Below are 11,997 nucleotides of genomic sequence, written 5' to 3'. Positions count from 1 at the left end.
GTTCAGCCTATTGAAGTGACATAATTATTTATTGAGCTTTTATGTTAATGCAGTTTCTGTAATGCTAACCAATAAATCCACTTTTAGACTCACCTTCTTGAACAGTGTTGTTGATTTTACGTCACCCCCAGATGGACTTTGAGGAGAACCGCCCGTTGCGCTATTTGTTAAATTGTTATTTAAGATTCCTCCAGTTTTACTGGTACTGTTTATTAGTTTTGGACCATTCCCCTCTGCCTTTTTGTCAATTATTTTACCTGAAAAATTGAAATTATTTCATTTCAATAATAAATTTGCAACTTAAAATTTAAATACTATTCACTCTACATTTTACTAGTCAAAATAAGGATCCATCAATACATTTCCTAACCTGCTTTTTTGTATATTTTTTCTTTTCTCTGAATTCAGATGGCAATGATAAACAAAAATCAAAGTCAATCACTCCCCTGCAACTGACTGACTGGTGGCACATTCATATATATACTAGTTTGGAAAACTGTAGTTTTAGACTGAGCTGTCATTCTTTTCTAAAGCACGTAACCTTACACATACACTCTAACAAACATTCCTGGTGACACTGTTTATGATTGGATGCCTGAGTGGGGAGGAGGAGGAGGAGGTGGTTTTGTGACAAGACAGGGAAAGAAAGATGGCTCTCAGTACTCAGTGGCAATGGTAAAAAGAGTATGAATTATGGTAATAATCACAAGACCAAAGACCAAGATTGTGGAGAAAAAGTAAGAGAGAGAGAGAGAGAGAGAGAGAGAGAGAGAGAGAGAGAGAGAGAGAGAGAGAGAAGGGGTGGGCTGAGAGAGATTAATGATTAGTAACTTAAAAGTCGAACACAAGCCTGGAATAAACAAGGATATGCCATAAAATGGTTCACAGCCATATTAGAAGCTTACTCCTCTCAAACAACAGACCTCAGTGCCTAAACTCCCACACCAACTCACTTAATGCAGTTTTCAGTACGCTACTGCACATCATTCCTCCGACTGTTCTTAAAATATATTCATGACTCTTGTCATTACATTGTCCAAGGCAGCTCAACCGTGTTCCTTACAAGACAGAATTGTAACGTATTACATCCGTTCATACACTGTTACTATAGTCAAATACCTATTTTATGTTTTCATGTGGTCCAGACTTAAAACTGCAAAATTGAGGAAAATTTTAAAATCCCCAAAACATGAGAAAAAACACATGTAATTGTTATTATGATTAAAAATTGCAATCCTCTCCAATATTTTCTATAAAATCTGTCTAACTAAGGAAATTGAATGTACAATACAACGTTTAAACACTACTTTGTGGTAATAAATTTCATCAGTTCTTACAACAACAAAAAAAATCACTGATGTGTGACAGCAAGAAAAAACTCTCCAAAAAATTGAAAGTGGTATCAGCGTACATGATAATCGAGCTCTTTTCAGACACGCTATGACCACAAATTATACGTTCGAAACATGCAGTTTTGACATCATCATCCTTTGTGCTCACCCAGAAAAAAGCAAAAATTGATGAACATGTTGAATTAAACCAAAAACATCACAGTAGCTAAGTTGTTAAACCATAAGCATAAATGCAGATATCTGCTTAATCAAATACTTCGTGACCATTACTGTTATTGTTTAATGCTTTTCTTACAAGCTGCACTTCATATGCTCACCACTGTTGAAGTGTTATTTCAGACTTGATGAGAGGAGCAGAGATGTGAAAAAATGAGTTTACTTCCCCAACTGAGATGTTAGAAGCTTATTAGAAGCCAGCTCAGTGAATTTCTGTACACTGTAGCACAAGAGCTTTCTTTCATATTTATAGTTCACACAGTTTCTCTTCATGCCCTCTATCATTGCTGCCAATTTTTATGATCTACAGTGTGTGGTGCAAAGTATATACATGAGTAGTGTATATAGTTGTTGCAACTGTATCACATCAGATTTGAATACGGAGGTCTATAAAATGTGTTATTGCAAAACCCTTGTTCTATTTCCATGTGGCATCTCTGTCATAGCACATCATCTGCACGAAAAGTTTATTTTCAGCATTTCACAAAATCCTTTCACAACTACTTGCACTCCTGTCACTGAAGGGTCACTCCTCCTCTCCAGACATCCAGAAGATAAGCTCATTTTACATTTGTTAGTGTGGTGTGGTGGCTGCACTGGCTATGGATGACTTAACACATCGTCAGCCAGTAAGAGTTCTCTAGCCGGAAATGGGCAATGTTTCCTCGTTACGACTGGGCATACTCTTTGAGGTTCAGTGTCTGAATTTAAAAGGTTGATGACTGATACTGTTAACTGAATGCAGTACACTGTAAATACATGAAAAAAGATGAGACTGAGTTATAAGTGGAACAAGAAAAGGTGGTGCCTGCGCCCCTTTGTCACATATTGACTCTGTCTGGAATGCTTTGCGTCGACTGTCTTGTTTTTTCCATTAACACTGCAACCTAGCAGTAGTTGTATCATAATTATGCAGTGAAGCTAAACGTCACAAGCTGTGTTGGCAAAACAGAGTGGACTACCCCAGCATTTCCTCTCTCACATCTCCTCTCTCCACAATGGCCTAAAACATTCCCTTAATTCAGCAACCACCTGTGGTGCAAATCATCTTACTTTCGAGCGACTTATAACTTGTTCAGTCACATCAAATGTAAATAAGACGAAAACGAGATGAAGTTAAACGAGACATCGAGTAAGAACTTAGAATTAAGATAAACCTTATTAGGAAGCAATGTAAGATTGGGGAATTTTTAGCATTATGGGTTTTTCACAGGGGGCTAAGAATATATGGTGCAGAATCACAAAAAGTGTAAAACTGGTAAACGTAAAATTTGAAGTTCCACTGTATAATATTAAACCTCTGCTTAAATTTACCAATGACTAATTTTTTTGGACAAATTTATACATTTGTAAATACTTACCTATGGAGTCCAAATCTGTGTCCAGCTTCTTGCCAAGTATATCATTGGCTGCAGGTACAACAGCTTCGCCATCGTCAAAATCATCATCTTCATTGAACCAAATTTCTTCTTCCTCTTCAAGCTGGCGCTGATCTCTGCGGTATCTACTATTTCGCAGTATTGAAGGCACACTGTATGACAAAAATAGCTTATTTTTCACAGTCCAATTTAACAATTTAATCTATAATAGCTTTCTTCTCCAACAGCATTTATGGTAACTGAAACTCTATGTATAACTTTTTGAATGACTCTTCACAACTACAAATGCCTTTGTTTGCTTTTCTGTCAGATTCAGGTTACAAGATGAGTACATTTCTAGAGTACAATGAATGACCAGCATAATAATTGAAAACTGCAGATACAGGGTGCATACGCAGACAAGGAAAGGAAATTCCCGGATTTTTCCTGGTTAAAAATACACTTTCTCCCATATGAAAACACACTTTTTCCTTGTTTAGTGACAGTATATTTTTCCTGGGAACTGTAAAACTTCTCAATCATTTGAATGGTTATGTTTTTACACACGGGCACAGAATTTCCCGGCACTTTAGGATATGAAACTCAGGGAGAAAACATGTTTTGGAAAGATCTTTGATGTGTGCAACATGTACACTGCATATTTTTGTACTATGAAAGTATAAATTCGAATTCCAACAAACACCACAAGTTACTTTCCGAACCATTGAAATCGAGATTGTGATGTGCTTTTGTAAGCCAGTCATAGCTCATGTCACATGGTCTCACAAGCTGACGACAGTGGATATTCAGAGCCTAGAACACGTGATGTAGTCAGCCAACAGCAACATCACATTTAAGTAGCGCAAACACACAAACAGGAAAAGTTAATGTTTTAAATTAACACTATGCTGTCTGGCGATACCACAGTGGTATCATGTGCGAAATAGCAGTGGCCGGCGGCAGAACTTTAGTATCTTTTGCATTCTGTTGGTATTTTGTTTAGGTAACAATAGGTTACACAAGTCAACAAGTTTTTTGTTTTTGTAATTACTTGTGCCCTTTCATCATGGCAGACGAAAGAGACGATACGATATGATTATTTACAATGAATGCGCGGATGTCTTGTCTGATGTTCCAGACGACTTGGCTGATTGGGAAGAAGACACTGAATATCAAAACAAATGAAACTGAAGTAGAATTGTCAGAAGATAGTGAAATACGCCCAAGAAGAATTCAGCAAACGCTACGGTTGCCGACTGATTCAGATGAATCAGAAGAAGAAGACAGTGCATAGTGGTCAGACTTTAATTTACTGAGGACAAATAACAAATTTGAAGGATCTCCGGGTTAAAACATATTTCCCAAAGATACACAGAGCGTTGAGGATATCGTAGAATTATATACTGGGAATGATCTATATGAATATATTAGCAATGAAACCAACAAGTACTACAGTCAAAATTGCATTAGAAGGAAACTGGATTTAAAAAACGCCAAATTTGTCGATGTTACGGGACCCAAAAATGGCTTGAGCTTGCTATCCTTATGGGAATTGTAAGAAAAGCAAGGATCAATGACTATTGATCAAAGAATCCGTTGACAGACACACTGATATTTCGCAAAAGATGTCCCGCACCCAATTCAGATAAATACTATAATTTTTACTTTTTTCTGACAACAACAATAAACCGGATAATGCTGACCAGCTTTTCAAAGTGCAATTCATAATTGATTATTTTTCCAAAAAGTTTAAAGAAACCTTTAATCCAAGTCATAACATCTCAATTGATGAAGGAATGATACTGTGGTGTGGACGGTTAAATTTTTAAGTTGACAATCCGTCGAAAATTACGAAATGTGGCATACTCATTCGCATGCTGTGCGATTCGAATACGGGATACATTTCCCCATTCGAGATATATTCTTGTGCTGGGCAGCCTTTAGAAAGAAGTTACTTGAACAGAAAATTCAAGTTTGTGGACCGATGTGTCAAAATAGGGAAAAATTAAAGCGCGAAAGTCAATGTGTTTGAAGCTTGTCATCAACGGAAAGGTGAAGTACTCGCACAGATATGGAGAGCTTCGAAAATTAAAACAATATGAATTATCTATACAATACATAATGCCACCTTGATTGACATTCAAAGAAAATGAAGAAAAGCCAATTACACAAAAAAAAAAAAAAAAAAAAAAAAAAAACACTGAAAGTGTATAAGACTACAACAAATACATGAAAGGAATGGATCGGGCAGACTAATATTTGAGCTATTATCCTATATACAGAAAAATTATAAAATGGTAAAAAAACTTTGCATGTATCTTTTTAATTGTGTATTATTTAATGTATTCTGTACATGGCAATATTTCAATACAGACCACATGAGTCTCCGTTTCAAGATTTTTTATTGAAAGTGTCTGATTCATGGATAAAAGACCATGTACCTGCTTCTGAGCAAAACTTGGAGGTTGCCACTACATCACATACGTCTCATCATGATCCGGTTGACAGACTTTCCTGTCACATAAAGCAACACCAGCTAATAGTTATTTCCGAGCTGAATAAATGGAAATGAAGGAACTGCCATGTATGTTCCCAAACCGAAACAAAAAGGAGAACAACGAACTTAACGTACAAGTCTTGTAGAGTTGCGTTATATCTTGGAGACTGTTTTGCTGCATATCATACGAAAGAGAAATACTAAGTACCAAAGACAATGCAAATAAAGAAGTATATGAAACAAACTAATTTTTTATTTATTTACATACGTGTATCTTCAGAATTTTATGAAAGTAGGGGAACAGGGTTGTGAACTTATGAGAACTAACGATGAGATTATTAAAACTTAACAACTTATAATTTCCCAAGAATGGCCGGCAACAAGCCAAGTAATCCAAATTAGTGCTGCCGGTGCGAAGTGAATACAATTGTACAAGACGTGCAGACAGCAATGTGTTAATATACATAGTGTTGCTACAAGAAAAGAAAAGCTTTCACATATAATATTGGTCTCTATAGTTAAAAAGCTGCAAGAGGGGCTGAGCTTTCACATTTAATGTTGATCTTTTTTGTGCATTTTACACTTTAAGATATGTCACACAAATGCGCAAGTAAAATTTTTAATGACATAAATGTCTGATCTTCTGATGCCTATTAGTCGTTTATTTACACTCCGGTAGTCTGAATCTATGGATTTCCCTAGTAATTATAACAACGCTGATTATTTGCAAACACAATCAACCACATAATCAGACAGCGATTGGTGTTCACCTGTTCGGCTTTACTCCGCTCAGCTCATATAGCCCCCGTTCCGTTTTGCCTGCAGGAAAGTTTATTTCTAGATGTGACGAGGATTCCCCTGACACACATAATGTACACTATGCACACATTCAAAAATCAACTTGTGATTCATTTAGAAATTAACTTAGAATATTTCAAAAACCAACAGGGATGGGTTTCAAAAATTATGTGAATAATCGGTAGACCAATGTGCACTGGATGCAAGGCGCTTTGTGAAACAAGGTTTCTCCCCTCAAGAATATGAATCCCCCCCCCGAAATTGCATTCCAGTCCAGATACCTCAGTTTGTCCCCCCCTTCCTAGATCCGGGCCTGCTGCGCATGTATGGATCTGGCAGCTTGAACGCACCAGTAAAATTTGTCGTGGTTGCATGTAGTAGCAGCTTGCTGTGACTGCTTACACAGCCAACAGCCACATTTCTGTAACCAGAAGCGGGAGAAGTTACTACTCATACATGACTCAACTGCGCATGTGCAGGAGCCTCCTCGTAACTGCTAAAATGAATCTAATGTGAACAGTTGTGACGTCAAGCTCATCGGAGGCAATTTGTTGTTATGAAGCATTGCATAGTCTTCCTAAAGCCTTTGACACATTTTGCTTTTGGCAGATGCTTGCATTAGCATTGTGTTTTGTTGTTGTATATGGCACATTTCCTCTGCAATTTGAGTTTTATTTTAGTTTTTCTCTCCTTCATGTTTTTTTCCTGCAGTATTACTCTGGACTAGCGGGATACAGTAATATCCTTTGTTAGAGTATAGGTACTTATAAGTCAAAATTACAAAAATTTAACTGAAAACTAAAACAATGAAAAATTCCTGGAATTCTAAAAAATTCCCAGGATTTTCCCAGTTTTCTTCCAGATGAAGATCGGCTAAACGTTTCACGTAAGTCAACTGTAGTAAGAAAAAGTGTGAAGTTCGCAAAACACCTTTGCACCACTTCTCTTATCGCCGAAACCGTTAGAGCGGTTCTTGGGAATGGTGGGAGAAAAGGAGGTGTGTGAGGATATGGCACAGTAAATCTGTTTGGGACTAGGTGTGAGTAGGGTGGGGCTATTGGCTGTCTGTGGAGGCTTTTGCGAGGTATCCAGCATACTGGGCAAGGGAGTTCTTGTCACTGCAGATTCATCATCTACAGGTGTATAGGCTGTCCACATTAATCCCACTAACTACCACACTGATAGCTGCCACGCCTTCCACACCAAAAATCATTGTCATAAAAAGGAGGCACCTGTGATGAGGCATCTGCAGTGACATCGTCTCCCTTGCCCATTATGCTGGAGGCCCTTCAAAGACACTCACAGACAGGCAATATCCCCCCAAATCTGGTTCACAAAACAGACTTTTCCTGCCATAGCCTCACAATCCGCATATCCTATCCTACCACCATCCCCAAGAATTAGCTAAAAGAGTGCCCCTCTCATCAACCAACATCACCCTAGTGTGGAACAACTCAACCAGATTTTTCACCAGGGCTTTCATTATTTCTCACATCACCTGAAATGAGGGACATACTACCTAAGATGCTTCCCAACCCTCCTAATGTGGCATTCTCTTGCATACCCAGCCTATACAACATCCTAGTCCATCCCGAAGTCACTCCCAAACTCTTGCCACAGACCAAGGTGTAAGACCTACCCTGTCCACCCACCCAGCACCTCGTACTCCAGTCATGCCACAGACTTATTTGATCCCATCAGAGACAGGGCCACCTGTGAAAGCAGCCATGCCATATACCAACTCTGCTGTAAATACTGCACAGCCTTTTATGCTGGTATGACTAACAATCGGCTTTCCACTATGATGAATGGCCACTGCCAAACTGTTGTCAAGAACAAAGTTGACCACATGACATGCAACTGAGCACAAAACCATCAGCTTCAATGGCTGTTTCACAGCTCATGCGATTGGGATGCTTCTCTTCACCACCAGCTTCTCTGAATCACACAGATGAGAGTTATCCTTACAACACACAATCCACTTCCATAATCATCCTGGCCTCAATCTCAGGAAGCCCACAGTCACTGGACCATCCCCCCAACAGTTTTGCGTTCCCACATCCTGTCAATCCTCCCAATTCATGTCCCCATGTCGTCTTCAGTGTGTTCTGCTTCCCTCTTGTCGCTACAATCATACCAGCCCATATACCTGCCTGCCATCTCTCCCTGCTGCAATCCTAGCTGGCAGAAAGGCTGCATCCTTCCGAACTGCTAGCCACCCACCCCTAGTCCCTCCCCTCGACCCACCCACCTGACACTGCTCCCATCACAACTAGTCCACCTGCTGCAAAACAGCACTGGCACTGTTAGTCTAGCAGGCACCATGTTGGGGCATAGGCGTGTGTGTGTGTGTGTGTGTGTGTGTGTGTGTGTGTGTGTGTGTGTGTGTGTAACTCGTCAAAGGATAATTCTGAAAGCTATCACATTCCCTTTCTTTTGTGTGTGCGTATTGACAACTCAATTCTTTTTTTCAGTGTGTGGTCTCCTTTAACCCTAAAGTATTATATGCTACAAGAACTTCCCTATATCATTTATAATTTACTTTAACTTACACAACCAAAGCTGTGAGCATTTATATCATTATCCTTTTTGTCAAATTCATAACTTTGCAATTGTTAGACACAATTAGTTACATTAAAATAAAACGAAGAGTTAACTGATGCCAAATACAATTCACTTCAGGGACTCATCATAATGCTTGTATCTGTCTTATTATTAATTACTCAACTCAACTATCATAAAACTCAGAACTCATACTGATATTTTATGCAATGATGCAGAAGCAGCTAACAGATGCCTAAGTACTATGATGATTAATATTCATAAGATATACTGAAAAACCTTAAGAACAGTGTGTAATCATTTGTTTGAAGCCAGTGTCAAACTGATTTACAGCATTTTGAAACCAATTATATCACCCAACACAAAATATTCCAAATGGGTTATGTACATATTAGTCACTTATTAGTTGACTACAATATCATTGCACCTGGGAGTGAAGGCGTTTTGGTCAGTTTATCATGAGTTTTTATCATGATATTTGATTAGGATCCAGTTAAACACTTGGCAGCACTTGCAGAACTGTTTTAAAATCATTCACAGCGCAGTGCATTTTATTAGGCAACACTGTATGTATTTATTGCAACCTCAATGCGTGTTTTTGATAACTGCCATGGGAGGCCTAGCGCATTAATACCGTGGTCAGAAGTCCATATTCAAAATTACTTAATATTTAAATATAAACTCACCTGTCAAGTGCAGCTCTGTCCCGATCTTTCAGTTTGTCTTGTCGCTGATCATATCTCAGTTTCAAGGCTTTGAACGTCTGCACGTAATCAATATCATCTAACACTTTACCAAAATTTTCCACAACATGTGAACATAATGACTTTATGTCCTCCTGTAAAATAAAGAAATGCATAACTAAGTTAGCACTAACATACCAACACTTTAGTGTAAGTTTATTACTACATGTAAATAATCTTGTTTCACGAAAGCTGCTAAAATATAGTACAGCGTCTCGTTGTCCATAAAAACAACATCTAGTATCCAAACTGATGTTAAAAACACAGTTAAAATATAATTATTTTTCAAAATAATTCTTACCCATTTTTAAACTCTATTTCAAACTGACAATATGTGAGTATGTACACCATAGACCATGTCTATGATGCATTTAGCTCTGCTAAGTCAACCTGAGAACATCTGAAATCACTTGGAATTAGCAAAAGAAAGGTAAGGAGTGGTCCTCTGAGAAACATAACATGCTGATGATGATAGCGGTTTCCACGTTCAAATAACAGAGCGATTATGGAATGAAAACAAAAGAGTTGGTTCTTTTCAGCGAGTTTTGCAATTTAAATGACAATTATCACATTATCAAAAATACAGGATGACAAATACACATCTACATATACACTCCGCTAGCCACCAAGCAGTGTGTGGCGGAGGGCACAATTCGTGCCAAAATTATATTTCTCCCCCTCTGTTCCACTCATGGATCGCGCGCGGGAAAAACGACTGCCTGAACACCTCAGTACGAGCTCTAATTTCCCTTATCTTTGAATGGTAAAAGTTGGAGATGATAATACATGCTCTATATCCTCAGTGAAGATCGGATTTCGAAATTTGGTGAACAGCCCCCATCCGTTTAGCGCGCTGTCTATCTGCAAGTGTGTCCCACTTCAAACTTTATATGAGATTTGTAATGCTCTCACGATAGCTAAATGTATGTCATGAATCTTGCTACTCTTCTTTGGACCTTCTCAATCTCTTGAATGAGACACAACTGGTATGGGTCCCATACAGACGAACAATACTCTAAGACTGGACGAACTAACGTATTGTAAGCTATTTTCTTTGTTGAAGGACTGCAGGATTCTACCAATAAACCACAATCTAGAGTTTGGCTTACCCGTTACTTGTGTAATCTGATCATTCCATTTGAGATCATTTCGAATAGTCACACCCAGATACTTGACTGATGTTACCGCTTCCAAAGACTGGGCACTTATTTTGTACTCTTACATTAATGAGGATTTTTGCCTTGTTATACGCAGTAGGTTACACTTACTAATATTGAGAAATAACTGCCAGTAATTACACCAAACATTTATTTTCTGCAAATCCTCATTGATTTGTTCACAACTTCTGTGTGATACTACTTTCCTGTAGATTACAGCATCATCGGCAAACAGTCTAATGTCGCTGTGAATAACCATCAACCAGATCATTTATGTAAATTGTAAAAAGCAGTGGACCTATTACGCTGCCGTGGGGCACATCTGAAGTTACGCTTGTTTTTGTTGAAGTCACCCCATTAAGGACGACATATTGCTCCCTGTCTGTTAGAAAACTTTCTATCCAACAGCATATGTCATCGGATGAATGCCTTTCGAAAGTCGAGAAATATGGCATCCACCTGGGAGCCGGTATCTAGAGCCTGTTGTATATCATGCACAAAGAGGGCCAGCTGTGTCTCACATGACTGCTGTTTCCTAAAACCGTGCTGGTTTCTGCAGATGAGCTTATCATAGTCTAGAAAAGACATTATGTCTGAACACAAAATATGTTCCATGATTCTACAACAAATCTATGTCCGTGAAATTGGACGGTAATTATATGCATCCGATTTTCTACATTGCTATGACCTGGGCCTTCTTCCAGTCCCGTGGAACTTTCCGCTGTTCCAATGATCTCTGGTAGATGATGGATAAGAATGGTGCTATATTTGTAGCATAGTCACCATATAATCTTACGGGGATACTGTCTGGGCCAGATGCCTTCCTGGCGTCTAAGGATCTTAGCTGTTTTATAATCCCAGATACACTGAACACTATGTCAGCCATACTTGCGTTTGTTCGATAATTGAAAGGGGGAATGGTGCTGCAGTCCTCTACCTTAAACAAGTTTTTGAAAGCTACGCTTAGAATTTCGGCCTTCTGTTTTTCATCATCAGTTTTATTACCTGTACTGTCAGCAAGAGAAGGAACTGAATTATTTGAAGCGTTCATATATTTTACATACGACCAAAATTTTTTGGGGTTATTTTTTGAATCTGCAGATAAAATATTGCTTTCAAATTTGTTAAAAGAATCTCTCATTGTCCTTCTGACAGCTGCTTTCATTTGGCATAATTTCTGTTTGTCAGCAGGGCAGTGACTATGTTTAAAACAACTGTGCAAAATTCTCTGCTTTTTCAGCAACTTCCTAATATGTTTGTTGTACCAAGGTGGATCCTTCCTCTCACCTATATTTTTGCTAGGCGTACTTCTCT

At 38.4% G+C, this 11,997-nt stretch overlaps 1 protein-coding gene across 3 annotated transcripts in view; it reads right to left on the bottom strand.

Annotated features, from left to right (window-relative positions):
- Positions 1-11,997, bottom strand: part of LOC126260875 (serine/threonine-protein phosphatase 4 regulatory subunit 3) — a 129,512-nt gene that overhangs the window by 3,596 nt on the left and 113,919 nt on the right. For all 3 annotated transcript variants that reach the window (XM_049958315.1, XM_049958314.1, XM_049958316.1), the window contains exons 15-17: positions 9,470-9,621; positions 2,930-3,099; positions 94-257 (exon numbers count right to left, since the gene is read on the bottom strand). In XM_049958315.1, the coding sequence (XP_049814272.1) occupies positions 94-257; positions 2,930-3,099; positions 9,470-9,621 (486 nt within the window). The remainder of the gene's footprint in view (positions 1-93; positions 258-2,929; positions 3,100-9,469; positions 9,622-11,997) is intronic.

This window comes from Schistocerca nitens, chromosome 5 (genome assembly GCF_023898315.1).
Source record: "Schistocerca nitens isolate TAMUIC-IGC-003100 chromosome 5, iqSchNite1.1, whole genome shotgun sequence".
In the NCBI taxonomy this organism is placed as follows: Eukaryota; Metazoa; Arthropoda; class Insecta; order Orthoptera; family Acrididae; genus Schistocerca; species Schistocerca nitens.
The sequence above is the reverse complement of the archived record's forward strand: the minus strand, read 5'-3'. Positions and strand labels throughout refer to the sequence as shown.